Source organism: Mus caroli, chromosome 2, assembly GCF_900094665.2.
Source record: "Mus caroli chromosome 2, CAROLI_EIJ_v1.1, whole genome shotgun sequence".
NCBI lineage: Eukaryota > Metazoa > Chordata > Mammalia > Rodentia > Muridae > Mus > Mus caroli.
Genome location: NC_034571.1, coordinates 125,599,299 through 125,627,293, shown reverse-complemented (window position 1 = coordinate 125,627,293; position 27,995 = coordinate 125,599,299). Strand labels below are relative to the sequence as shown.

The following is a 27,995-nucleotide window of genomic DNA, read 5'->3' as shown; positions in this document are numbered from 1 at the left end:
AGATTTATTTATGTGAGTGCACTGTTACTCTCTTCAGAGACACCAGAAGAGGGCATTGGATCCCATTACAGATGGTTGTGAGCCACCATGTGGTTGCTAGGAATTGAACTCAGGACCTATGGAAGAGCAGTCAGTGCTCTTAACCACTGAGCCATCTCTCTAGCCCCAGAAAAGACTTCTAATTAAGTCAATAAATTTCCACTACTTTCAAATGAGAACCCAAGTCAGACCCACTGCCCATAACCATAAAGTTAAAAATGAATGAGGAGTTTTTGTGACCTGAACAATTTAGGAGAGCCAAAGTTTAATGTTTTAAGTAAAAGTTCACCTGAACACATACTAATCTGTTTTTGTATTAGCTGAATGCCTGCTAGACATCTGATATACAAAACTAAAAAACACTACTAAAAATATGATGAGTCAAAGCATATGCTTATGCTATTTAGATAAAATAATGGAAACATTTACTCTGCTTACTCTTCTGGATAAACTATGGATACGCCTTTTTTCTGTTATAGGAGTTGTGTCATTTTTCAGAACTTTTATTTTCAGTTTTGTAATTAAGATGATTCTGAACTATTTTAAACCACAGGAAGCCCTGATGTGGTAAAGTCTTTCACATAGTTTGAAGCTGGTAAATCTTTGGGCCTTTCTTCAAGAGATAACCTTGGTCATTCAGTGATCCAATGAAGTTTTCAAAATCAGCAACCTAAAAGCAAACATTAAGAGTCAGCGCATTCAGTAATATGCCAAATATGACTTTCACATTAATCTCTACCCAGAGAGCTTCCTAGGCAAACAAACAAAAACAGTCTATGCTTCATATAGTACTCCATTAAATAAAGAATACTTTGTCTTAATTAAAAGCCCAACTTAGACTAGCTTTTGAAATTGCATGATCTTACATCTAAACTACTTGCCACATTTAAAGTGCAATTACACTGGTTTCCGCTAGAACTCCAAAGTAGGAGCAGCAGGGGATTCACCAAAAGAGAAACCAGAGCCATGACAATGAGTAGCCACAGGACGCTCCAGACAGAGCGCAGGTGTTCCTATAAAAAAGTCCCTCATCGGAAATGCCAAAACCTTTGAGAAGAGGTAACAAAGAATCTTAAAGCTAAAGAGTGACTTTGTTCCCAGGCATGGATATGCCTGCCTTTAGTCTTAGCACTTAGGACTCAGAGGCAGAGAGGCTGACAGAGACAGACAGAGGCAAACAGAGACAGAGACAGATCTCTGAGTTCATGGACAGCCTGGTCTACAGAGTTTCAGGACAGCCAGGATTGTACACAGAGAAAACAGCTAGAAACAAAACAAAACAAAACAAGTGGTTTTGTTCTATTAATAAGAACCTCAGTATTTAGGTCATCATACCTGAATGTTTAGTTCTTTAGCAATCTGACGAAGTTGATGAAATTGAAATATGTTGTTATAAGTTCTTTCAGCAATGCTGTTGAGAGCAGAAATAAATCTTTTTGCTGTTGACCTGTTGCTCATCCCAGAGCCATGCTGGGATCGCTCAAAGTCCAGGTTTCCGAATTCATCTGAGTAAGTTCCTAGCATGCTTAAAGATAGAGAAGAAAGGATTATCTCATATGGCAGGGCTACAGAAATTTTTGGGCTGTGTTTCCAATTCATAGTGGAAGTCTGGGAGTGCTGTGAGACTTAGCCACTTTGAAATTCATTAGGATATATATAGATTGACAGAAAAGTATTTTGAACACAATTAGTGATTTTTTTAGAAGAACAAAACCACATCCAAAACCTTTTGCCAGGAGGAGCAATAAATGCCTGTAGTCCCAGTACTCAGGAGCTAAAGCATAAGAACTCCCTTGAGTTTAAAGACAGCCTGAAATACATTGACAAGTACAGGGCCAGTTAGGGATATGGAGGGAGGAATCCTATTTCAAAACACTGAAACAAATTTGTAAATATGAAATGTAAAAATGTAGAGTTGAAAAGCAGTATTATAAATACCAAAAAACATCATTTCTGATTTATAGAACTAAAATTTGTGAACACAATATTTTAGGTTTTCCTGGGTAAAGGCGTGCTATTTTTTTTTTACCACAGCATCTGCAAAGAAAAAAATGTTTAAAAGTCTAGGGGGGCTGGAGAAATGGCTCCATGGTTTAGCTCACAGTCTGCCCTTGCAGAGGACTGGGGTTTAAGAGCACCCACATGACAGCACGCAAGCACCTCTAACTCCATGGGATTCCATTGTCAATTCTGTCCTCTGTGCAGGCAAAACACCCAGACCCATAAAGAGATCTAAAAATGAACACTCTTGAGAAGCACTCAGCTCGTGCAGACTTGCAGTGGTGACAGTCAGACACTAACCCCACTTCTCCTCTGTTCTCTATTTTTACAGAATAACCAAGAAAGAGAAGTAGGCATTGACAGTGAGTTTTGGCTGGAGTCTGCAACACCCTTTACAGATAGGATTACCTGCCCTGTAATCCAGCTCTACTGCTGATTCCCATCTGTACAATGGGACATCAAATCCCACAGGCAGTTTAACAACTGTTTACTCGGGAATTATCAAATATGTATTGGTCACCCACTAGGACGTGCAGGGCAGCGAACAGAACAGATCTTAGCCCTGTCCGTAAGGAGTCCTTAGGGATGACCTGGACAGTCACAATCTGTTCCTTGAATAGATGAGAAACTCTACAGACCGAAATGTGCATAAAGTAAGGCAGGAGCACATGACAGAAGAATGAGGTCTACCCATTTCCTGATCCAGTACACATTCTGTACTTCCTTCAGGCTTAAGCCACCTGAATTAAGCAATAAATTAATGTTCCTTTATTGCTGGAAATGCTTTGAGTTACTGACAGATGGTGATTGTATTTACCACAGGCACCCTCCCAGCAATCCTATGCCTGGGGAATTATAATTATTCCGGTTTACAGATGAAGACGACTTTGGCATGAAGACAACTTTGGCACATAAGGATGAATGACTTCCAAATGTTACACTACTAATGACTGACGCCTGCGATTTTAATCCATGCTACCTTGTTTCCATTTGGGAAAAAAAAAAAAAGATTTGAAAAATATCTGCCATACTTCCCCAAAGTGAAAAAGTGCTTTTTTTTCCCCCAGAAAGGGAGGAAGGAAAGAGGATTGGGAAGAGAGATGAGAAAGAAAAGGAGAAAGAGAAAGAACAGATTCCTACAAAAATTAAGTAAGGGGCAGCAAAATGACTGAGCAGGTAAAGGTGTCAGCCAGGACTGACATCAGTTCAATCCCTGGGACCCATGCAGAGGAAGAACTGGCTTCCAGAAGTTGTCTTCTGATGACCACACGTGTGATGGAAGCACTGCCTCTCCTCACATAAAAGCATTAGTGTCAATCTTACCTGTGCTTCATAATTTCAATTATATCTTCAGCATCTTCTCTAGTTGCTTCCTCTCTCAATTCTAACCTTGCCCGTGCCTGTGAAAGAAAACAACTGTCTTAAAAGACAAATATTTTCACCATTTGTGCAGATGCTTGTATCAAAGCTTAATCATTCATTGTATAAGGAAGGCTAGGTATTGACTATCATTAAAATACATTGTATGCATGCAGGCAGTTCTCAAAGAATAAAAAAAATTAAAAAATTAGAAAAGTGTACAAATAGCTTAAAATACAGCCAGAATGTACTTTTACCTACTAATATTTTTCTGAGTGCTCATTTCAGGAGATTTGGTTATGAAAATGTTGCCTTTTACTATCAGGAAATCAGTTTAGCTGAACTAAAATAACAGAGGAGTCAACCATATTTTAGGATCAAAAGAACCTTACCATCCGATGCAGCTAACTTTCACTGCAGTAGTACTCGGAGCATCGTGCATTGTGACACACAGTGCTGCTCTCAGAAAGGCTGCCTACACCTACAGACCTGTCACATAAGCAGTCAAGACACGCGGCGGCAGACTCCACATTCCTATATGCTCAAACTAGAAGCCTGGGATTCTAGGTAACCTCCCCACTTCTCAGACACTTTAGAAATCTACAGTGTCATTTAAAACTATAAAAGTTGCTTGGTATAACTGGTCCTTTGCCTAGAAAGATCTCTGTAGCTTTGATATGTTACAGAAGTGACTAAATCTTCAAAAAAATAAAATCTTTAATTCACCCACTTTTGATGTAGAAGGATGATAGTGAAGAAAACCGAGAAAAGGAGAAATCATTATGTAACACACACACACACACACACACACACACACACGCACGCACCCTCAACCTCTCTCAGTGCTGAAGACTGAACCTAGGGCCTTGCACACATTGAACGGGCACTCGAGGCCCCTGAACCACATCCTATCGTTATCTCTTTTCACTTTACAGGCCTCATACAAAGTCAGCATCCTGACTGACTTATAACTGAGCTATAGGTTTGTGTCACCAGGCTGAGCTCTTCTGTTCCTCTAGCCACAAAAACCCTGAGTGCAAACAACGCACACCTCTGTCAGACGGATCAAAGACTCCAGCTGCCGAGTGGTGATGGGTGAGCTGCCCACGCGCTGGCTCTGCTTACGGAGCTCCAGGTAGAAACCCTGAAGGGCCTGAGCAGCGTCCGTAGATAACCTTGGGTGAACATACTGCCGTGCATAGCCAATGTACTTCCTCAACAGCTGATGTGGAATCGGATCTGTCTGTTCTCCAGGAGCCACCTAGACAAGGATGAAAAAAATGGCTGAAAATTTCTAGCTTGTTTAGGTAAATAAAAAAGTTCTAAAACTCCCCCAAATAAACCACGCAGTATGGCTACCGTTCCAGTCACCTTAGTTAGCTCAGCGGTTCTCAGCCTCCCCAGTGCTGTGACCCTTTAACACAGTTCCCCATGCTGTGGTGACCCCTTCCCCCATAAACTTATTTTGTTGTTACTTCATAACTATAATTTTGCTACTGTTGTGAACTGTGATGTAAATCTCGGAAATGCAGGATAGCTGATATGTGACTCCCAAAGGAGTCACGAAGTGACTGCCTCAGATGATTCCAAAGTATGCTGTAAATGTCGAGGTTTATGAATTCTATTGGGCGGGGATAGATGCTGAGGTTTAAGTCCAGAGCAAGCCCTGTGTGTGATAAACACATATACCACTGAGAAAGACTTACAGCCCCCATCTCACACATTAAGTAGAATGAAACTAAATATTTAAGAAACATGTATACCTTTAGTCTTTCTGATAATGGTTTCTCAGAAACCACTTCAAGTACAGAAGTATTTGAGTCTTGACTGAGCACACGAGTGACTGTGGCACTGCTAACCGCTTTCTGCTTCCCAGCTCTTATCGCGATCACATGTTCAGAAAGTAAGTGGTCATGCTGTTCATTTGGCGTATCTAACAAGATAAAGACCAAATCGAATCTGGACAGTAGGGCACTCCCCATCCTAGGAAGCAGGAAAGAAACAGTATCTGGAATCAGCCTTACTAGGGTTTTAAACAATTTCCGATTTTATGGTGATAAACAATGAATACACATTCTACAAGCACGTCTATAGCTTTTGTTAACTACAGTCAGGACTTCCTAAGCTAAGTGGCTGGAATGAACAGAACAGAATGTACACACTAATACAAGGCGGTTCCAACAATCTACACAGTGAGCATGTGTAGATTCTCCCCACTCCCGTAACACTGACACCTGCACCTGAAAGCTTGGCCAGTTCCATGTAGGCTATCAGGGCAAGCTCACTGTCTTCAGGACTTAATAGGTACGTTTCTGTGCATTACTGGAGACCTCTGACTTCTATGAGCTACTTATTGATACAGTCAATTATCCTTCCTTACTGACTCACAGCATACACATTGGAAGACACTTACTTTAAATTCTCAGAAACTGTTCTGGCTTTATTGTAGTGTCCTCCGACTGGATTTGCAGCAGCAATAATGGAAGTTCTTGCAGGGAGGCTGCAGACCACCCCAGCCTTCGCAAGGCTGATACTCTGCTGTTCCATGGCTTCTAACAGGGCTTGATGTTGGTTCCCCATTTTATCAAATTCATCTATTCCACAGATGCCTACAAGCACAGTAGAAAAATAGACAAGAACACCGTTCTCTGGTCAGCTGCCAAATCTGTAAGGCAGAAGTTGCTGTACAATGACTATTTCCATTTGATTCTAGAATTTACAATTGCCAAATGTCAATGAGGACTGCTATGTTTTACAGCAAATATTGCATCAGTCTCATTACAAAACCATGTGCCACTACTTATTCTCCACCCTCCATGGGTAGCACACAATGTGGCAGCCCCATACATGAAGATATGCAAGTCTTAAAATGGATCAAGACTTAACCAGTTAGGTAAGATACAAACATCTAAGAAATGTACTTCCTAAACCACTGGGTAGTAGAAAAGGCAGATGGACCTCTGAGTTTGAGGCCAGCCTGGACTACAGAGAGAGTTCCAGGATAGCCAGTACTACACAAAGAAACCCTGTCCTGGAGGGGGAAAAAAGAGGAAAGGAGGAGGAAGAGGGGGAGGAGAAGGGGAGGGGGGAGAGAAGAGAGGAAGAGGAGAGGAGGGGAGGGGAGGGGAGGGAAGGGGAGAGGAGAAGAGGGGAGGGGAGGGGAGGAGAGGGGAGAAGAGAAGAAAGAAGAGAAGGCTGTGCAGGATTATGTGGTAGCTCTCTGAAACAGAATACAGTTAAAATAGGGGACTAAAAGGCTCACAGAAAAGGTGCTCCTTGAGCTGAGTCTTAGGCAGGCTGTGGGCAGCATGATTTGGGCACAAGAGTATACATAGAAGACTCAAGCATAACAGGAGGTACTGATGGCGCAGGCGGGGACACTTAACCCACAGCACCACTGGTGATGTGTACCGAGGGCTGAGTACCAGGGATGTCACTCCTAAAGCACGAGTCCCGGGCTCCTCACCACACCTTGTGCTTTCTGTTAGGGGTCTCCAGTTAAACTCGCCTGTACTCTACGGCCACCAAATCCTTGCCAGCTGAGCACATAGGAGAAATAACTGCTCATTAGCTTGTCTACATTTCAAGACCTATAGATCTATTTTTTCAGGGCTGGGGCTTGAACCTAAAGCACCTTAGAGTCGGGGCTCTCTCACACTCTTCAAGTCAATCCCAGTGCTACTTCTAGGTTCCTACTTCCTGGAACCAGTTACCCACTGTGTTGTGTTTACTGTGTTACCTCTGCAATCGTGCTCTCTTCTCTGTAGTCACTGGAATTACAATAAGCCTTTCCTCTATATCTATCCTCTCATCTGGCAGGGTCAGTTCTGTGTATTGATCAATTTTGTTTGTATTTTTCAAAATAGATTTCTCTGTGTAGCCCTGGCTGTCCTGGAACATTAAAGGCTTACAGCACCACCACCAGGTGATCATCAATGTTTTATCTAGTAGCCCTAACTTTTTATTTCATGAAATTCATGTTCTCATTAAACATTTCATGGATAATTTTCATTTTTTGCTTGGATTTCAGTTTTGCTCAGACAGGAAACTTCTACTGCACTTTTTTTTTTAAGATTTATTTTTATTTTGTGTGTATGAGTGTTTTACCTGAATGTATATCTATGGATGATGTGTTTGGGTACTGAGGCCAGGATGACAGTCTCAGACCTCCTGGGCCTGTAGTTAGAGACAGTTTAACTTGCCATGTTGGTGCTGGGAATTGAACCTGAGTCATCTAAGAGACCAGCCATCTCTCCAGCACCTGACCCATGGTTATAAAGCACAGACTTCAGGCAACTATAACAATCCTCAACTCTTCTGCCTGTCTGAATACAAATATTAAGTCACAAAACTTAATGCTTAAACTTTTTCTGGGCATTTCATCAGATACTAAAGGAAAATACTATTTTTTAAAATTAATTACTTATTTTACTTTGTATGCATTGGTGTTTTGCCTGCATGTATGTCTGGGGGTGTTGGATCTCCTAGAACTAGAGTTGTAGACAACTGTGGCCTGCCATGTGGATGCTGGGAATTGAACCCAGGTCCTTTGGATTAGCAGCCAGTACTCTTAACTGCTGAGCCGTTTCTCTACCTCCTGGAAATACTATTTTTAAAAGCTTTATATTTTGCTCTTCCCTCACAGTCTTTGTAAAACTTCTAACAAGACCCTGTTTGTTTCTAGAACTCAGTCTGTTGATCTTTCCTTTGTATTCTTCTGTTATACTTGTAAAATCCCTTTTTACCTAACAGTGCTGTCTAGCCACATCATGTTTAGTTTATTTAAATATATGCAAGTTTATTAAAATATATACACATGACACTAACTTAGCATTTCACATCTTAAATCCCATTAGCTGTCTGTATAGCTAACCTCTAACTATCTCCACTTCTAATGAATAAAGTCTGGCAGTTTCATTTCACATCTTAAATCCCATTAGCTGTCTGTATAGCTAACCTCTAACTATCTCCACTTCTAATGAATAAAGTCTGGCAGTTTCATTTCACATCTTAAATCCCATTAGCTGTCTGTATAGCTAACCTCTAACTATCTCCACTTCTAATGAATAAAGTCTGGCAGTTTCATTTCACATCTTAAATCCCATTAGCTGTCTGTATAGCTAACCTCTAACTATCTCCACTTCTAATGAATAAAGTCTGGCAGTTTTACAGTTAAGCATCCTTATCTGCATGCACTATTGCCTTTTCCTGACATCTTAGCAGGCACACTGGAGCTTCTGATGAACACCAGATGAATGCTTGCTTCAGTAGATATTTGTTGGTTATTATTTGTACACCAGTGCTATGTTCTAGGCATGCAGAAAAGCACCAAATTCTTGCCCTAGTGAAGCTTACATTATATGTGGCCCACAGGAGGCAGCCTATTGAAAATGTGGTGATACTTGCTATGAAAAGAAAGGTGGCCAAGTGAAGGACTCTGCCACTGAAGAAGGCTAAGATGAAGTTAAATACAGTGGAACTATTTAAAGTCACAGCTCTAAACTCATGGGGCAATCTTTCTAGAACGAAAGACAGCATCCACCTTCTTTCCTGTTTCAAGGTAACTAGAACTATTTTGAGCTAAGTCACAGTAATGCTGTCAACAAGCACTCACTGTACATATACCACTAGGCAGGAGGAACGAGAGTTCACTGGATAATCCAAACCAACTCCATTCAGAACTCACAAAACTCCAAACAAATGGTCACAAATGTAATATGGTTATAAAGTTGGAGCTGTAGAAACTATTCATATTTTATCGAATCATTTAATTTTGACATATTTTATAAGATTCTGAAAATAACACCAGTTTCAGCTGTATAATAAAAATAGAATGATAGTACTGTATTTTCAATTATTATTTGATACTCATTATCAATTCACTGGTTGAGACAGTATTGTAGGAATAACTCTCAAACTAAAAGTTAATTCATTGAAATGAAGAGCTTGATCAAGAGGAGGTGGCCCATGCCTCTAATTCCAGCACTTCGGTGGTAGAGGCTGCAGAATGTCTCTTGAAGCAATCTAACCTGCACAGCACGGCAACTGTTTCAAGAAGAAAAAGGTGTCAAGCCCCAGAATCTTTAGTCCCTTTGCTCTCTCACCTTGGTCACCAAGTACAAGGGCACCAGCTTCCAAAGCAAAATCTCCAGAGGAACTGTCCTTTGAAAGAGTCACAGTGAGACCAGAGCTGGTGGTGGTATTTCCACAAACATACACACCACGTGGCGCCACGTTGCATGCTGCCTATTTAAAACAAAGCAAAGGTTTAAAAATCATTCAGAGGGCGAAAAAGACGGCTCAGCAGATAAAGTCTTTGCCATGCAGCTTGAGAACCTGAGTTTGGACCCCCAGTCTCCTTTTCAAAGCTGGGCATAGCAGTTGAACGTTCATACATTCATAATCCCAGCACTTCCGGAGTGGAAACAGGCAGATCCCAAGGACTTGCTGGCTAGACAGTTTACCCGAAACAACAAGCTCCGAAGTTTAGTAAGAGGCCACATCTCACAAAATAAGGTACAGAGTCACAGAGGAAGAAACAAACCTGACACCACGACTGTCTCCATACAGTAACACACACACACACACACACACACACACACCAGTAAAAAACAAACAAAACCACTGACCATCATAGTCAACAGCTCAATCCCTACACTTACATCCCACTTTCTTTGCTAAGTCCTTTTAGGTTTTGATGTATATTTATGTGTGTGTATCACAAATGTACTGATGCTCATAAAAGCCAGAAGAGGGCAGTGGATCTCCTGGAGGTGGAATTAAAGTGATTCTGAACCACCTGACATGGGTACTAGGAACCAAACTTGGGTCCTCTAGAAGAGCCAATGGTCTTAATTGCTGAGCCACTTTTACTCCCTGAGACAGGGTCTCACTATGTGGCACCAAGGATGACCTTGAAGTTCTGGTTTTGCAGGAGTTACCACCACAGTAGTCATTCTGTGTGTGCCAGGCAAGCCTTCTATCCACTGAGCCATACACTCAGCCCTCTGTTAGTCTGTTTTGAGAATCCTGACAATGCTGATACTGGGGTGGTTTCCTATATAGGCTATTCCAAGGGCTCAGAACAGGTTAAAGCAGGCTCTTCTGGACAAAGAGACCCAAACAAGGATGCAATGTTTTAAAGGAATTAAAATGATTGGTTTACTATTCAGCCAAGGGGAATAAAGATGACACATGTAAAGAAAGGACGGGATGCCGATGCAATGGGAAGATCACAACGATTCTGTCTACACATCAGGACCACCTTGGGGAGCTACATATATACAAGTACTAGCTTCGGGCTGCCTATACCATGTTCAAAGAGTTTCAAACATAACTGCAAGACACAACCAGAGTGTTCAACTGCTGGATGAAGATTTATCAGCATTGACTGCAACTCACCAAAGGGCCAGATAGACCTTGGTAAGGGGGGGTGAAGGGCATTTTTAAGAAGAACACTGCATCAAGCCTACTAGGTATCACTCTGAGAAAACCACAGCATTCTAACAAATAGCACCTTCTAGGGCCATTATGAACCTAAGAAGGAAACAGCAGCAGGCTCTAGCTGGGACAGACAGAACCTTCTTTGGTGGCTAAAAACTGATTGACCAAAGAAGCTGCTTTGCTTTGGATTTAGAGAAACAGTGGCGATGTATTCAGACGGCTCCTCCCCTTGCCTTTACCAGAATCCTCTGGAGAGTAATAAGAAGCTCATGTACTTAACATGGAGAGAATGCATGACCCAGCTTTATTCCCTTCACTGTCTGGTCACTGATGTAGTCACAGTACAATAGACTAGCATTACCAGGTATAATAATGGTGTTGTCAGGAAAATAGCGTTTCATCATAGTTAAGACCTTCAGAGACCAAGATGCCTATGTAGTCTGTGTGGCAAGAGGCTAGCTTGAAGTGAAAATAAGGCCAGACACACTGTGTATTATTCACACAAACCTCTATACCCCTAGTCAAACTAGTTCTTCTACAACCCAAACATGTCACACTTTGAGAAATGTCACCTGCCAATAATATAAGCAAAAGGCAAAATACCAAATAACTGATTTTCTACCTGTAGCATCTGACTCTTCCCCAAGCCTGGATCTCCAACAATCAGGACATGTGGGTCTCCTCGAATGGGAATTCTGTTTTTGTCATCTGCATACTTCTGGCTACCGCCAAAGAGTGCTAACGTCAGACCTGCTTTGACGAGCTCGAGTGGAAGGAGAGAACAGAGAAAGAAACGTAAAGATGACTAGCGAGAGGCACTTGTGTCTACGGCACAAGGCACTCCTGCATGTGTATGGCACAGGGCACTCTTACATGTCTACAGCACTGGTTTGTCTAGGAATTATCCCCTTTGCAGTGCTGATGGAGCCCAAGGCTTAGTGCCTAATTAGTCAGGTGCTCAGCCCTAAGCTGCACCACCAGCCAGGATACTTTTTAACGTGACTGAATTTTATTGCTTTACAATGAAGCTGAGAAGCAAAGCTAAGCAAGTCTGCAATCCCAGCACTCGAGATACAGACACAGGAAAGTTATAGGTTCAAGGCTTTCTGGGGCAACAAAGCAAAAGCTGGCCTAAAAAAAGAAAAAAAACGTTTGTCTAGAAACAACCTGCTATAACACAAATGATTAAAAACAAAGACTGAGGGCTAGAGAGATTGCTCAGCAGTTAAGAGCACTCTTCCAAAGGTCCTAAGTTCAAATCCCAGCAACCACATGGTGGCTCACAACCATCCGTAATGAGATCTGACGCCCTCTTCTGGAGTGTCTGAACACAGCTACAGTGTACTTACATATAATAAGTAAAACAAAGACAAAGACAAAGACGAAGTATTTAAGTCAACAGGATCTTAGCAATTGCTAAGAACAACTATGTAAAACCACAATCCACTCCACAGTGAGAAACACCAAGCACCTATTGGTGTTTACTTAGTGTCCAGTCACTTTGAAAGGTGTCCATTCCAGTAACTGTCGACAGTTTCAGGGTTTGCCTTCGACATAAACTTACAGATTAGTGGTTCTCAACCTTCCTAGTGCTACAATCCTTTAATCCAGTTCCTCATGTTATGGTGACTCCACCAAAAAATGACTTCAGTGTACAGTACTTCATAATTGTAATTTTGCTACTGTTATGAATTGCAACCCACAGGTTGAAAACTGTATAGAGAATGATGATTCATATTAAAATATTAATGACTGGTAAGAGAATCTCACTACTTTAAAGTATTAAAATTGACAACAATGCACTTTTTAAACTGAAGTAATATACTTACTTCATGACCAAAAATGACAGGACAAAGTGAGCTGAAAAACAGAATACAGCCTTTAAATTCTCACTTGAATTGTATAGGTCCATTACAAGAGCTATTTTACAATCTGCTTAATCTCCTTTATTTAATATCAAAGGGGAGGCAAAGTTTAATCTCCTCAGCCCCATAAGTTTTATTCTTATAGTAAACCTTTTCAAGTCTTATTTAATCTATAAAGAGAAGAATGCTTTAAAATCTATGCTCCAAGGGAATGCCTGAAACCATCTTAAAGTAACTCAATGCACAGCTAATCGGACGGACACTTAAACTACACTATCGTGAGGTCCCCTACACTCCCAGGTATTTGTTTTATGTGAACAGACATTTGAGACCTGTATAGTAAAGTCACTGAAGGGAGAACACTAATGTATGAGCTCAGCACAAACAGTAGTACTCAAAGGTGGTTTAAAATTTCATTCCTTTTCAGTTCAATTCAGAAGAGTCAGATTAAGAATGTGAATATAAAGAAATAAATCTATGGGCTGGAGAGATTGTTCAGCAGTTAAGAGCACTGACTGCTCTTCCAGAAGTCCTGAGTTCAATTCCCAGAAAGCACATGGTGGCTCACATCCATCTGTAATGGGATCTGATGCCCTCTTCTGGTGTGTCTGAAAACAGTGACAGTGTACTCACATACATAAAATAAATAATATTTTTTAAAAAGAAGAGAAAAGAAAGAAACCTCCAAGGACTAGGGAGATGGTTCAGCCAGCAAAGTGCGAGCTGTGAAGGCGTAAAGCTTTCAGACTCCCAGCACCACATGAAAAGCCAGGCAGAGTGATGAACTGCAATCCTAGCACTGGAAGGTGGAGACAGAAGCATCCTTGGTGCTCACTGCCCAGCCCAGTCAACCTCTGAGCTCCAGGTTCACTGAGACAGGCTCAAAACATAAGATACTTACCAAGAGAAACACAAGGAACATACTTGATTGTCAACATAACGCATGCACACATTTTCATGTACATATGTATGTGCGTGCACACACAAACATGGTATTTACATATATACATTTTGTAAGCAAGGGACAAACAACGGGAAAGAACCAGGAGTAAACTATGAACCTCCTCCTTTTTCAATGAGTGTAAACAGAAACTGGTGCCCCTTGGAAATCATCTTTACTATGTTCTAGTCTAATGGCCACCCACACCCTACCAATCACCTGAAAGTCTATCACAGACTTTCCCATGGGTGCAGAAGCATCCTCAGTACACACAAGGGCAGAGCAGAAGTGCTGGGCTTTTCCTCCAGTCTAGGTCCCCATAGGCAGCTAATGGCAACTACCTGCTCATCAGGGCATCCCAGCCCGGTTTCCCTTCTCTGTATTACTCCTGCCTTCCTGCTATTTCTAAGTTCTTCTCCCAAATAAATGGCATTTAACCAAATCATTGCTCCCAAAGGAATCTAAACTTGCCATATATTGGTAATTCTAACACTGTCTTCTCTGTTCTCTCACCTAGTGTTGGTCAATGAACTTTTTCTTAAAGGCCCAGGATGTAAATAATCTCAGCCTTGTAGACCATATAGACTCAACTTGTAGTGTAGAGGCAGCTGTTAACAACATTCAAATCAGTCAGATTGGGGGATGTTTCACCAAAAATTTTCAAAACAATAACCTGCCTCATTTGCCAATCTTCTGATAAATAAAGTGAAGGGTCCTAGAAAACTCTACTTTGGATGATGAAATCACAAACAAGAAGACAGAAGGGAAAAAGGCAAACTGGTGGCCGGGGACAAAGGGCTGCTAAGAGGCAACTTCACTTATAACCAGTAAGGACAGCAGAGAGGTGTCTGAGCTTCAACATGTCTGCTCCTTGGGCATCTGCTCAGACAACAATTCCTATGTAGCTTACATCTGCTGAGCCAATCACAGCACTAGCTGTCACAGAGTAAGTCGGGATGCCTATTTGGAGGGGAAGTCTTGAGAGATTAAGGACAAGAACTCAAGTAACTCAAAACTTTCCTCAGTTGGCGAACTGACATACTTCAAGCAGAGAGACAAAGCCTCAATTCTGAAGCCCAACATCTTGGAAAAAGGGAGTATGACAAGACCAATTTCTTCACAGACCACATTCCAAGTCTTCTTCCTTCACTGCTCCTAGGCATGGTAAATTCAGCCTCATGATTTTCCTCACTGTTTCAAAATTATCCCCAAACTGTCAGAATGCCAAAAAATACTATATTATGACAAGCTTGTGAGAGATGGTCTTCATTTACACTAGGTACCGCTTTTTTCTGAAAAGGCATCAGTATAAACACCCATTGTCAAGTGGATGGTTTTGTTGCTGCTACACAGTCACAACAGTGCAAAGGCAGCTACGAACTCCTATACGTGACTGAAGGTGGTAATGTTCCATAAAGCTTTACTAATGGACACCAATGGCATATAATATATGGATTCCACATAATTTTGTGTTATGAAGTACTCTTCATTTTTCTAAACCATTCATAAATATAAAAACCTACAGGTCCTAAAACAAAACATAGCAAGCTAGATTTAGCTTATGGAATCATTTGCCAACCATTCTGTCTATAAATTTTGACTAGTAACAAGGGCACGCTGACATGCATCCCTAACAAAGCCTCAGGTAATTTAGTACTTACTTGACAATGAGCTTGAGCAGGTTCTCTTCAGCCTGGATCTCTCGGATGGCATACAGGTCTTTAAGGGAGAACTCCATGAGTGTCCCATGCTTGCAACCATCCTCTGCAGTCTGTGCTTTCTGCCCCTTGCTGTTGCTAACAGAATTTGCTTCAATGTACAAAAGGAACATGCACTTATCATTCTTATTGCGAGAACCTGTAAATTCAAATATTAAATATATTATTTTCATTTTCCACACAATTGACTAGAGTGTTAAACAAGATTTATAACTCAGTGACTTTATTTATTCCCTCACTTGAGGCTTTTTAGAGACAAGGCCTCAAGACTAACCTCAAATTGTGACTATCCTTGTACCTCAGCTTCCTAAAGAGCGCACTTTCAAGCCTGAGCCACCAAATACTTCATCACACATAACGAACAAGGGATTCCCTGAATTATTTGAGATGCAGAAATATCTTATACGAAGACAAAAGCTAGCACATCACTGTTGAGAAAGTTACAGCGTACCTTCTTCAGAATTGGAGACTTTGACAATTCCAGTAACAGTCACTGTATCTCCTGGGACACAACTATCTACAAGATCGTGAACAAGTTCACATTCTATCGTCCGAGGGATCCGACCAGCTTCTCTCTGTGCATCAGACATCAGCTCCTGGATTCTAAGGCAATTCAAAGTTCTCAGTTAGAATATATCTTAATACAGTTATTTCTTCAACTCAGGATGTGTAGGATACTGTTCTAGATAAAGGCAGGCTGCTTTTTAAGGAGTTCAATGGTACATTAAAAAAAAAATCACGTTAGCAGTTTCCAATTCAGAATGGCAGAATGAATCTGTGTATTCATTCACCTAGCTCCCCTCAAAAACTAACAAATAGGACTCACTCTTTCTGAAAACACCAAATACGAAAGTAGTGGCGGGTGAAGCAAATGAAGTTCAGAATGCGCAGACAAAACTCACAAGCAATTTCCTTAGTTACTGAGATGCAAACATATCTTACCCAGAGGAAAAAGCTACCACATCACTGTTGAGAGACAGCTGTTGAGAAAGGTCATAGAGAAGTGGCAACCCAGGCTCTCAGCAGAGTCCCAGGAGGCTAAGGAAGAGTTGGTGCAAGGTTACATGTGGCTACAAAATTACTATCTCAATACAGTAACAACAAAGCACATGTTTCTAAAAATGATATTAAAGAGCCACTTTAATTTAGAAAGTGTGCAGAAACATGAAAGGGTAAGGCAAATAGAAGGCAGTGGGAATCCAGGGGATGCATCTGACAGGAAGGCCAGAGAGGAAATAGTGGACAGTATACAAGACAGCTCCAGGACAGAAAGTGTGGCAGGCCATGGGGATAACTGAATATCCCTTCACCACTTCATAACTGCACAGAGAAAGAGATTAGAAGGTGAGGGAGGGCACCCTAAAAGGAATGAGCATCAGAATAGCATCAAACCTCTCACTAAGAGCAGGGAAAATTACACACACCCAACTCGGGGGCTGTAAGTCTTTTTATTTATTTATTTATTTATTTAATTTTTTAAAGAAATGGTTATGGGCTGGGCTGGCCAGATGGCTCAGCAGGTAAGAGCACCGACTGCTCTTCCAAAGGTCCTGAGTTCAAATCCCAGCAACCACATGGTGGCTCACAACCACCCGAGAGATCTGATGCCCTCCTCTGGTGCATCTGAGGACAGCTACAGTATAGTTATTTATAATAATGCATGAGTGGGGCCAACCAGAGCAAGCAGAGGTCCCAAGTTCAATTCCCAGCAACCACATGAAGGCTCACAACTACAGTGTACTCATCATATACATAAAATGAATAAATCTTTAAAAAGGGGGGGGTGGTTATAGAATATGACATATAATCAAGAAAACCTAAAATCACTAGATGAAAAAAATGATGATGCTGGAGAGATGTCTAAATAGTTAAGAGCACTCACTGCTCTACCAGAGGACCCAAGTTTGTTTCCCAGCACTCTGAACTGCCTGTAACTACAGCTCCAGGGGGCCTGAAGCTCTTCTTCTGCCCTTAAATGCCCCTCTTCTGATCTCCATGGGCGCTTACACTCACAGCATAACTCACATAAATAAATCTTTAAAAATACAGAAATAATGCCTGACTCTTAAAACAAATAAAGCAAAACAAGCCAATAATAAATGGTGTAACATGCTCAACAGAAAATGAGAACATGTCATCAAATAGCCCACTTCTATGTGATCCTTTCTCTAAAACGTCAGTGTTATCCCAGTCCATCATGGAAGGTGCAGTGCATCACATCATTTAGATAGGAAATGAACCACTTCTCAGTAGCAATGGGAGGTATCACTGCATCCTCTCTAGAATCCAGTAACCAACCAATTTCAAACCATTTTAAAGCACAGACTCATCAGTAATCATTGCCACCATAGATTACTTAGCAGAATGAGAGCTTCTCTTTCACTTAATGTCTGAGTACTTACTTGATCAACTGCCAGTCCAGTGTAACTGTGAGAGGAGAGCTGCACAGCGGAGCAAATGACCTCCCACGGCACACGGGCACAGGACACTGCAACAGAAGTCATCTAACTCAGCTTCTGGCAAGCCATGATCACATTAAGAAAACTCGGTCTACTATCTTCAGGTGTCATCGCTGGTCCTTTTCTAGCTGGCCCTTCTCATCCTCTGTATTCACTCTGCTATGAGTAGCCAAAGCTCCTGACTTACCTCCCTACTTATCATGGCCTTACGGCTTCCTCTGTCCAGGCAGTCTCCCAGTCCTTGGGCTCCTTGACTGCACCACCTCCTTCAGGCCATACGCTTTGACCCAATCCTCAACTTTTGAAAAGCCTTTCACTAAGGATCTTCACTAACCCTCTGCTCTCCTCTAGTGCCCTGTGGTGGTATGAATAGGAATGGCCCCCATAGCTTCATGTGTTTGAATGCTTGGCTATGGAGAGTGGCACTTTTCAGAGGTGTGGCCTTGTTGGAGGAAGTGTGTCACTGTGGAGGTGGGCTTTGAGGTCTCCTATGCTCAAGCTGTGCCCACTGTGGCTCCAGCCTCCTGCTGCTGCCTGCAGACCAAGGCATGAATCTCTCAGCAGCTTCTCTAGCACCATGCCTGCCTGCATACCGTATTCCCCACCATGATAATGGACTAAACATCTGAAACTGTAAGCTAGTCGCAATTTATAAGAGTTACCATGGTTGTGGTATCTCTTCACAGCAATAAACGTTAACCCTCCCTTGCATTGTTTGTGTGGTACAGTTACCTGACAAGTACTTCTCATTGTACAAGCAAGTTGTGTTCAAGTTTTGGTGTGTGTGTCTCAAGATGCATTTATAAGCTTAAGGCATTGCATCATATATACAATAGTGTAACTCCCTCTCAGGAGCTTTCTCTCCTGGAATCCAGGCAATCTGTGATTGACTCTAATCAACCATGACAGAAATGGAATTGCATGACTTTTTGAACTTGGCTTAAGGACAGTGCTCTGCCTACCAACTGATCTCTTTGCACAGCAGATGTCAATAGCCATGAGTAGACTATAAGCTCTGAACTGCCATAATGTGTGTGAAAAGCCAAAACCAACCCATAAGAAAGATGGGACGCCTCACTCTACCAGATCCATTTTGTAATGGCAACTCCACAGAGACTCAGAGGAAGAAACACCCAGGTGAGGGTTCCTCCAGCCTTCTAAACCAGGCAACCACAAAACATAATGAAGTCTTGTGTTTTGAGTTCTATGTGTACAGCCATTTGCTCTGCAACAGTTCTGTTCAAAAGCACTGGCAAATCTTTCTGTAACTGATGCGCCTCCTCTGTAAGGAAGACGAGAAGATACGATCAATTAAAGAACATATCACCTTTGTAGGAAGAGTATATTTTCCATCTGGCAGAGGAAAGCTCTGAATCTCTCCACATGCAGCACACTGAAAAGCCATGTTGGTGCAAAGAGGCTTGATGTTGCTGACCCGGACCACAGTCCCTCGTATAGAGATGTATTTCCCATAGCAAGTTGCTCGGATATTCTTGAGGTGTGTCAAGGGCTCATAGTTGTATACTCTAAAAATAAAACAAGAATGTGTCTCTCCATAAACTTATAATATATAGAGTTATATTTTCACAAGTTCCTCTTAGGCACAGTCACAGAATTCATCCCTCTTTATACCAGAAACCTCACAAGTTAAATTTTATTAAAAATGAAAATTGCTAAACCCCATATATAGCTGTCTAGAGAAAAAGTAGGAGAACTTTCTCTTTAAAGAAAAGGAAGTGTGGCGGTGCTTGCCTTTTATCCCAACACTTGGGGTAAGAGGCAGTCAGATCGCTGAGGCTGAGGCCGGCCTGGTCTACAGAGAGAAAAACTGCGTCTCAAAAACTGAAAATAAAAAACATATTCCAGCGCTGGAGAAATGGCTCAGCAGTTAAGAGCAATGACTGCTCCTCAAGAGGTCCTGAGTTCAACTCCCAACAACCACATAATGGCTCACAACCATCTGTAATGGGATCTGATGCCTCTTCCAGTATGTCTGAAGACAGTTACAATGTACTCAGATACATAAAATAAGTAATTGTCTAAAAAAAATCCAATTTAAAAAAAAAGGAAAATGCTACCTATGGGTTTCTGATTTTTGAAATCAGAGATCCACCTGTCTGTGCTTCGTGGGTGCTGGGACTAATGGTCTGCAACTGTTATAAAATATCTTCTATAAATTTTGGAAGAGAAAAATGAAACCCTGAAGTTTGAAGAAGTTGTTTGTTGTTGTTGGCATTTAATGTTTTGTGTGTGCACCATGGCATGCACGTGGAGGTCAGAGGACAACTTGGGGAGTTGGCTCTCTCATTCCACTATATGGGTTCTGTAGATTGAGCCCAGGTGATCAGGCTCAATGGCAGTGCCTCTCATCCACTGAGCTCTCAGTAACCCAAGGTTCTTGTTCTTAAACCCTTCCCACTACTCTAACTAATGCGAGAATACACTGAATCTAGTTCAAGGAAAGAGATACAAATGATCAAGAGATACTTGGAAAGATTTTGCTGTCATTAGACATCAGGGAAAAGCAAATTAAAACTGTTTTGAGATCTCATCTCAGTCAGAATGACTATCTGTCAGGAGTCCTTATACACTGCTGATGGGAATGTGAACTGGTAATCAATACAGAGATCCCAATTATCAAATGACGCAGCTATAGCACTACCGAGTATTCCTGAAGGATTCTGAGCAAGCACACCAGAAACTTGTACACTCGTATTTACTGCATACTGTTCACAACAGCCAACAGAAGAAACTAGCCTAGATGTCTGTAATGGTTAAGGTATATAATGGAATTTTACTAAACTGTAAACAAGAATAAAATTATGGTACTTGCATGAAAATGGATAGAATTAGAGATCATTTCATTAAGCAAAATATGTGAGACAGAAATACACATACTGCTTGCTTGCTCACACATATGAAATATAGATTTATAGACACACAGACAGAGGACATGAACATAAAAAGTCATGAGAGTTGGGGAGCAAGTCTCAAGGGAGAGAAGAGAGAAAAACAATAGAGGGTAATGGAATCTCTGTGCTATGAAGACAGATGTGGGGACAGTTGGAAGGGAGGAAGGGGGTCCCCCAAACACTGAGAGGGAAATAAGAGTTGGGGGAGGGGTGCCAGGAAAATAAAAACAAAGTAACATTTTGTTTAAATACATATAAAAATGCCACAATGAAACCCACTTGTTGGTACTATAATCAAAAGGTTATTGAGAAAAAAATAGCATCATGTTTCTCACCTTGCATAAATATGTGGCACATTTACCATTGTCTCTCCACCGTTAGACAATCCCTCTTGAGCTTGTAATTCGGCGGCATGCCTTTCAAGGTCCTTAGTTAATACCTTAGTCAAAGATTGAAAAATAAATAGTCTCTTTAAGTAAAATTCTTATAAAACCCAAAGTTTATGAACATCCCAGAAAAATAAATAAATACTATCCTGATAGTATTTAAAAGAAAAATATTTGATTCTGACTATTTATTTTCCAGTAGATTGTTTTACTTGAGATTTTCTTATGCCTGCACCAGAACACTTCTTCATCCCTACTTACTTACTACTTTTGTCCCACATAAACTTAGCATTAAAGAAACCTTACTGTAGGAGCTAGAGAGATGGCTCCGCAGTTAAGAACTCTTGCTGCTCTTAGAAAGGACCAAGGTTCCATTCCCAGCATGGTGGCTCAAAAACCATCCATAAGTCCAGTTCTAGAGGAACCAATGCCATTTTCTAACTTCTTTGAGCACTAGTCACACACGACATATACATACATATGAACAAAATACTCATACACATAAAATAACAGCCCTCTGAGACATTATACATTGGGTTCCACTAAACAAATTCTGTAGGGCCTAAGCCAGAGCAGGAAAGACAGAAAGGAATTGTACATGTTAGAATAAAGTGATGGTGTGGTTGCCTGACTAGAGAAATAATGGATGATTGGATGAGTCTGAACAAGAAGCAAGATTATCAGTGCAGGGGTTCTAGCAGTACACATAATTGTGTGGTGATCTGTTTGCTGCACCTGGATACCCTGACTTCGCTGCTGTGTCCAGACTCTACATACCCCCTTAAGACCTATCGTAAGCCTACATCTCCCTCTGGCCTTCCCCATTGTGCCCAGCCCCTGAAGGCAGCCAAGATGCCCATCCTGGGACCTGCTGCCCTTTACCTTGAAGCACTTATGTGGGTGCTTCTGTCCCTAAGAACAACCGATACAAGCACAGAACCTACTGGTACTTCCAGTCTACATACAGGACTCAATGGGGAAATAAGTGATTTCTCCCGATACCAAACTACACCTGAGGTAAATCCTTTTGCTCCAAGTTCCTAAAACCATGCCTATTTTATATTTACAATCAGATACTTTCTCAAAAAGGAAATACAACATCTGTATCTTTAATGAAATGAAACTAATTCAGGTGACTTGTACATAGGCTGAACTTACCACCTCTTAGGGGGAAGACTGCAATCCTTAAACTCTAACCAACATCTGTTACCAAATGCTAAGTACCTTTCAAAAGGTATAAACACTATGATATCTCCTTTTAAAACTTTGGCCAAATGTACCTGATGTATTGCCAGCCCCATACACGCCAGTGTTTTCTCAGGGGCATCTCTTAGTGCGTTTTCTATATCAGGTATCAAGTTAGTTATTTCATCATCTTTTGCCAGTTCTTTAAAATCCACCAAAATGCTTCCTTTTCTTTCTATTTCATCCTATAAAAGATTAAAATTTAAACATAACAATTGCTTTTTTGAGTCAATTATCATAAGTATCCATTTAGTATACACTTCAGAAAGTATGTAATAGTCAGACAGTAATAGTTCTAAGTTTTATTACATAGTTGTAATATTGTAAATGTATTTACATATATACACTTAACAAACTTTTGAAGTTGGTATTTTTAACACCTCCCCAGCTGCACTGCTCACGCTCACTAGCTCCTCAAACATTGTCCAGTTAGTTGTCACATAATGGTGGACTGCCAAAGTTGGTAGAAAGCTCTTACCTTATCGTATAAGTCGATATGCCTTGTGAAAAATTTCTCAAATGCTTGAATCTTCTCAATAAAAGGAGAGTTATTACTGTAAACTAATGCAACAGGTTCAGCATTAGCACCAAGAGGCACAGATGGAAGCATTTTACACTGAGACAGATCCCTAGAAACCCCACGCATTCTTCTTCCTTGCCTACTCCATCCATGCTATGATTGCGTTTGCATAAATACTATATGAATACTTGAGATTCTAAAAAAAAAAAACTAATGTCTAAATAACCTAAAATATATATAAAACCCCAAATATCTGAGAAACTTTCTGAGTCTTAGACTCCTCAAACGGTTTATCATTCAAATGTCTTATTCAAGTCTAAGGAATGCAAAGTCATATACATGAACGGAGTTAAAGATAATCACTATCTTTGTAAAGTAAATTCTACTAGTTCAAACTGCCACTTGCTAGTTATTTCTGAAGGATCTGGAGACAGACCAAAGCTTAACTGTAATCTCAAAATTATAATGCCACTTTTTAATATTTTTACAAAGTTGTATAGTATCTTTACATTTCTCTGTCACAGAAAGTCTAATGAAATGCAGCTGGGTCAATTTTAAGCAAAGTATTCCTTGAATTCCATCTTTAATAATCTAAAAAAAATCACTTTAGAGTGGTATGAGCTAGCTACCAGGGTGATGATGAAAATGGTGTAGCTGATGTATCCTAAAGGAACAAAGGATCTCCTATGAAACACACCTATCAAATTAATAGGGAGGGGAAACGAATTCATTCACACAATGAACATTAAAAGTCTGTCACAAGACAGGATCCTTGACTACAAGCACTACAGTACACTGGAGAGGGAAAACCCACAGCTACAAATAAAGGCAAGAACAAAACCATGCCACATAAGAGATATGATAGACGTCAATACCGTAAGAAAACAGAAAACCAACATCTGCACACTTTACAAACATCAAGTGCCATCTAATCCTTGGCAAGAAGCCTATTACTATTTCCTGATGTCTGACTGTCATCTTTGCCCAAATTCCTATTCAATCATTAGTTCATCCAATTGAGGACACTGGAAGGTCTGGAAGGTGACAAGAAACTATTCTCCTCCTCCTCTTCTTCTTCTTCTTCTTCTCGTAAGATTTACTTTTATATGTGTGTGTGCATGTGTGTGTGTGTGTGTGTGTGCGCGTGCATGCGCATGCTCGGGAGAGAGGGAGGTGGAGAGGGAGGGAGGGAGGGAGGAGGGAGGGGGGGGGGAGAGAGAGTGCACATGCCATGCATGTAGGTATCTACAGAGGTCAAAAAGGGTTTCAGAGTGAGTTTCCTTTTGTGAACCAAGGTCAGGCTCTCTAGAAGAACAGTAAGCATGTTTAACTGCTGAGCCATCTCTCTAGCCCCTTGTTCCATGGCATCTTTGCGACTGCACAGGATAGTATAGTTCTAGCCTCCAGGAACATCTGATCTATCCTCAGTTACTAGGGACAATCAGCTTCATTTGTCTAAGTTCTCATCACACAGTAGGATGTCTTTCAAAGTGATACAGCACAGCTTTGGAAGGGTGCAATGCAATGAATATGTCACTGTTGCTCTGCCTCTCCCTTTGAGCTCCCACTTCTGATAACCTTGGCATTTCTTGGTTGGTTCTCCCTCAGTCACAGGAATCAGACTGCTGTGTTGAGTCTTCCATATACATATCCAATTCCTTGTATGAAATCTTTTGAAACATTCACCAGTTCCTGTTTTCCTGATACATTATATAACAATAATGCTCAAACAAATGCTTGTAAGAGAGAAAGGCATATAGCAGAAAGCCCAGTGCACAATGGTAACATGAATTGTAGTGTCCAAAGATGAATATATAACTTAAACTCCACCTTCAGAGAAGTAAAGCTTCCAGCCCTTATACGGTATAAACTGATCCAATGTTGACTGTTGAAGTAACAGTTGTGAGGCTTGTGCTGAAAAAGTAGAATACGATGTTAGTAAAAACCAAAGCACTGGCTATTTTTCCCTCCAACTAGTTTCTCCTTTACAGGAGTCTATTAATAGACTTTAAATTAGATATTTCAATAAGAATTATAAATATTAACCTTCAGACTTGAAGTTTGAGTTAAACTATCCTGCTATCTACTAGGCATTATTATTAATAGGCATTATCACTATTTCCATTCCTTGTATTTTTTTTTTCTTTTTACATTATGTTGCCTGTGCACACTAGTGGGCCCACACATGCCATAGTGCATATGTGGAGGTCAGAGGGCAGCTTATGGAGAGTCAGTTTTCTCCTTCCACCATCTGGGTTCCAGGGACCTTACCTACCTCCGGCATCTACCGGCCCTTGAATTGTCTCTTTCCTGAGAGAAAACAGATCGATCCCTGCGTGCACGTACCAGAAGCGTGCTTTCCTGAAGCTTCACTCAGGTCAACTCTGTTTTCTCTTTCTCTCCACCTTCCTGAGAAGTTCCCACCACCTCTTCCTCTTTTCCAGCTTTGGAATCTTCCTCGTCCAAAACCTCTGCCTCTATATGCACCACTCATGTCTTCCACAAGTCAACAGCACTCCTAAAAAATGTATTAACATAGTAAAGGGGGGGGGGGGCGGAGAATTAATGTACTGTGTTTAAGACCAGCACTTAGGCTTGCAAAGTTCCATGCTGCAGTATAAACCTTATGTGTTGTATAGTTAATTCTTTTAATCTCCATCATGATTAAGGTACACCATATACATTTATTCAGTACCAGTTTTCAACAAACCACCAAGAGAAAAATCAAGGCAGTTAACTTGAACCTGTTTTCTGTGTGGAACTAATATTGGGCAGTATTGGCTGAAAATAATCCTCACTAGTACAATACTAGGGAAATAACATAGCTCAATCTTCGTTGTATTACTTTCTGTGGCAGGCTAAAACTGTTCCGAAAGAAACTCCACTTAAAAATTCCTATCCCACAGATACAAACTATTGACAGATTCATACGCTGTGCTGTAATTCATTAGGAGAACCTGTTCTAACCCTAAGAGGTTTTAATAAATAAAAGATTCGCAAGTATGCAAACTAATAAAAATCAAGGTTGCTTGTGATAGCCCTGTGATAAAAACTCAAGTCTTCAGGATCCTCAGGATGAGGCATTCCATCGCAACACTACGTTCCACATCGATCTAACAGGATAACATACTGAGAACGGTGGCGATTCCAACATCTACATAGGGAAGCAGCCTGAGAAAAGTCGTACGCAATCCCTGACTCCCCGTCTTCCTCGCGTCCTGCTTTCAGGAGCCCCGGAGCCTGCGACAGAGCCGTAGGCGGTATACACTCTCACGCAGGGCTCCGCGGACACTCCGTCTCCGGAGCCGCCCGGTGCCCGCGTCACTGCGCGCCAGAACGCCAGACGCAGGGCGGGGAAGGCCGAGCACAAGCCCAGAAGGCAAACTCCGACCTCGCTTGAAGTTCTTTTTTGGCGCGTCTATGACGCGCTTATGCTTAAGGAAGCCACGCGACTGGGGGGGCGGGATGAAGTGTAGCCAATCAAAGAGTTCAGAGAGACGGAAGTCGCCAGGCTTCCGGAAGCCGACCGGAGGTCGGGAACGGAAAGCGGAAGCGGCGTGCAGCACGTGGGGGCGGTGCCGGCGGAGGCGCAGGTCCCTCCTGGTAGTGCTGGGCTCCTAGCGGCTGGAGCAAGAACGGAGGTTGAAATCTGCCTGGCTTCCATGGAGGCATCAGCAGCGGAGCAGCCGAGCTCACCGCCCCGGCATCTCGGGGACCACTGCATCCATGACGGCGACTTCGTGGTGCTGAAGCGAGAAGATGTGTTCAAAGCAGTGCAAGTCCAGCGGAGAAAGTGAGTCTGGTTGCTGGCCTTGGGCAGCGCGCACCACCACCTGGATAATCACTCCCTCCTGTGCCCCATTCTTGACTCTTTGAATCCCCCGCTCCCCAGCCCTTATTGCTGCCACTCAGGTCTTCCTATCACTGAGGCCTTCCCACTGGGATCCTGCCTCATCCTTAGCTTACGGGATCCCCTTTGCACTGTTCTCATCCTACAGTACTCGCCTCTACCTTTCATTCCCCAACTTTCTATTCTACCTTCTGCGCCAAATTCTCTTCCCAAGAATTCCATTCTTGATACTCCCACCCAGGAGGGTGCTTTCCCGAGGATTCTTGGGGGGGCAGGGGGAGAGCCTCGCTATTCTTACAGAACGTATCCAACCTTTCACATTCGTATTATATCTGACTCTCTTCCCAGCTCCCCACTTTCTTCTTAAATCCAACTTCCTCAGTAAGAGAAAAAGGGAGATAAGAAAGATCCCTTACACATAGTATGGCTTGCAGGTAGACAGTCTTATTCTCTGGACCCCAGTGGGAAAAATCTGTCTACTGTAAGAAAAGAGAACTTACTACAAGGTACATGGCCAGCTGAAGCCCAATAGACATACCGGTGCTTGCTGATGGCCTGCTGAAGCAAACACTTTCCTGCCTCCCAAGTGGTGGGATTACAGGTCTCCTTCACCACACTCAGCTTGCTTCATGTTCTGATACAACCATTTGAATGTCCTTTTTATAATGTGTTTTGTTAGATGATCCTTTTTTGTTACCAAGGAGACATACCGTATCTTTAGTTCTAAAAAGTACTCTTTTTGTTAATTAGTTTGTTTGATGGGCTACACAGAGAAATCCAGTCTCAAAAGAAAATCAACAAAAAACCAACCTAGTATTGTTTTAAATTGTGTGTGTGTGTGTGTGTTTGTTCGTGGGCTTGAGTATGTGAATTCCTGTGCCCTCATCGGCCAAATGCTTTGTATTTCCTGGAGTTGGAGTTAAAGCCAATTGGGAACCACACAACTTGGGTGCTGGGAACCAAAGTCAGATCCTGTGGAAGAGCAATAAGTGCTCTCGAGTGCTGGGTCATTTCTCCAACTCCCTAAAAAGTCAGCTGTAAGCTCTTTTTACTATCCCTGTTCTTAGGAAGCCACAATCCTAATTTTTTTGTTTTATTTAGAAAATGACCCACTGAACCCAGCTGCATCCCAAGCCAGACTCCATATCACCAGTGATCATGGCTCTCTGCCACTCTTATTCCTTCCCAGGAAATAGGCAGCTTCATTATTTATCAGATCACCTCCCACACTGTCAGTTTGGGTACTTGCCCCCCCCCC

The 27,995-nt window shown here is 41.7% G+C and overlaps 2 protein-coding genes across 3 annotated transcripts in view; one reads left to right on the top strand and one right to left on the bottom strand.

Moving 5' to 3' along the window:
* Positions 1-26,341, bottom strand: Mcm8 (minichromosome maintenance 8 homologous recombination repair factor). The gene is made up of 19 exons (XM_021150651.2): positions 26,018-26,341; positions 25,234-25,405; positions 24,718-24,801; positions 22,846-22,928; positions 22,403-22,552; positions 21,072-21,175; positions 19,152-19,350; positions 17,768-17,853; positions 15,817-15,968; positions 15,309-15,504; positions 12,672-12,702; positions 11,465-11,605; positions 9,504-9,645; positions 5,813-6,008; positions 5,163-5,382; positions 4,451-4,660; positions 3,364-3,440; positions 1,375-1,564; positions 1-709 (listed from the first exon to the last, which is right to left on the bottom strand). The coding sequence occupies exons 2-19, from the start codon at positions 25,379-25,381 to the stop codon at positions 617-619; spliced, it is 2,502 nt and encodes an 833-aa protein (XP_021006310.1). The 5' UTR covers positions 25,382-25,405; positions 26,018-26,341; the 3' UTR covers positions 1-616.
* Positions 26,342-26,428: 87 nt separating this feature from the next.
* Trmt6 (tRNA methyltransferase 6) overlaps positions 26,429-27,995 on the top strand; it is a 12,044-nt gene continuing 10,477 nt past the window's right edge. Inside the window, exon 1 of one of the 2 annotated variants that reach the window (XM_029474707.1) lies at positions 26,429-26,680. Coding sequence is in view for 1 of the 2 variants with exons in the window: in XM_021150692.1 (XP_021006351.1) it covers positions 26,550-26,680 (131 nt within the window). In the remaining variant the exon portion in view is untranslated. The remainder of the gene's footprint in view (positions 26,681-27,995) is intronic. The other variant, XM_021150692.1, reaches the window with a different exon arrangement.

Coding starts and splice junctions, on each gene's coding strand:
- Mcm8 (XM_021150651.2), bottom strand. CDS start 25,381: ATGAGTGGTGCATATAGAGGCAGAGGTTTTGGACGAGGAAGATTCCAA. Junction 6,009..9,503: donor CCTTGTACTTGGTGACCAAG/GTGAGAGAGCAA, acceptor CTGTGCTTGTAG/GCATCTGTGGAATAGATGAA. Junction 5,383..5,812: donor ACAGTTTCTGAGAATTTAAA/GTAAGTGTCTTC, acceptor CCTGCTTCCTAG/GATGGGGAGTGCCCTACTGT.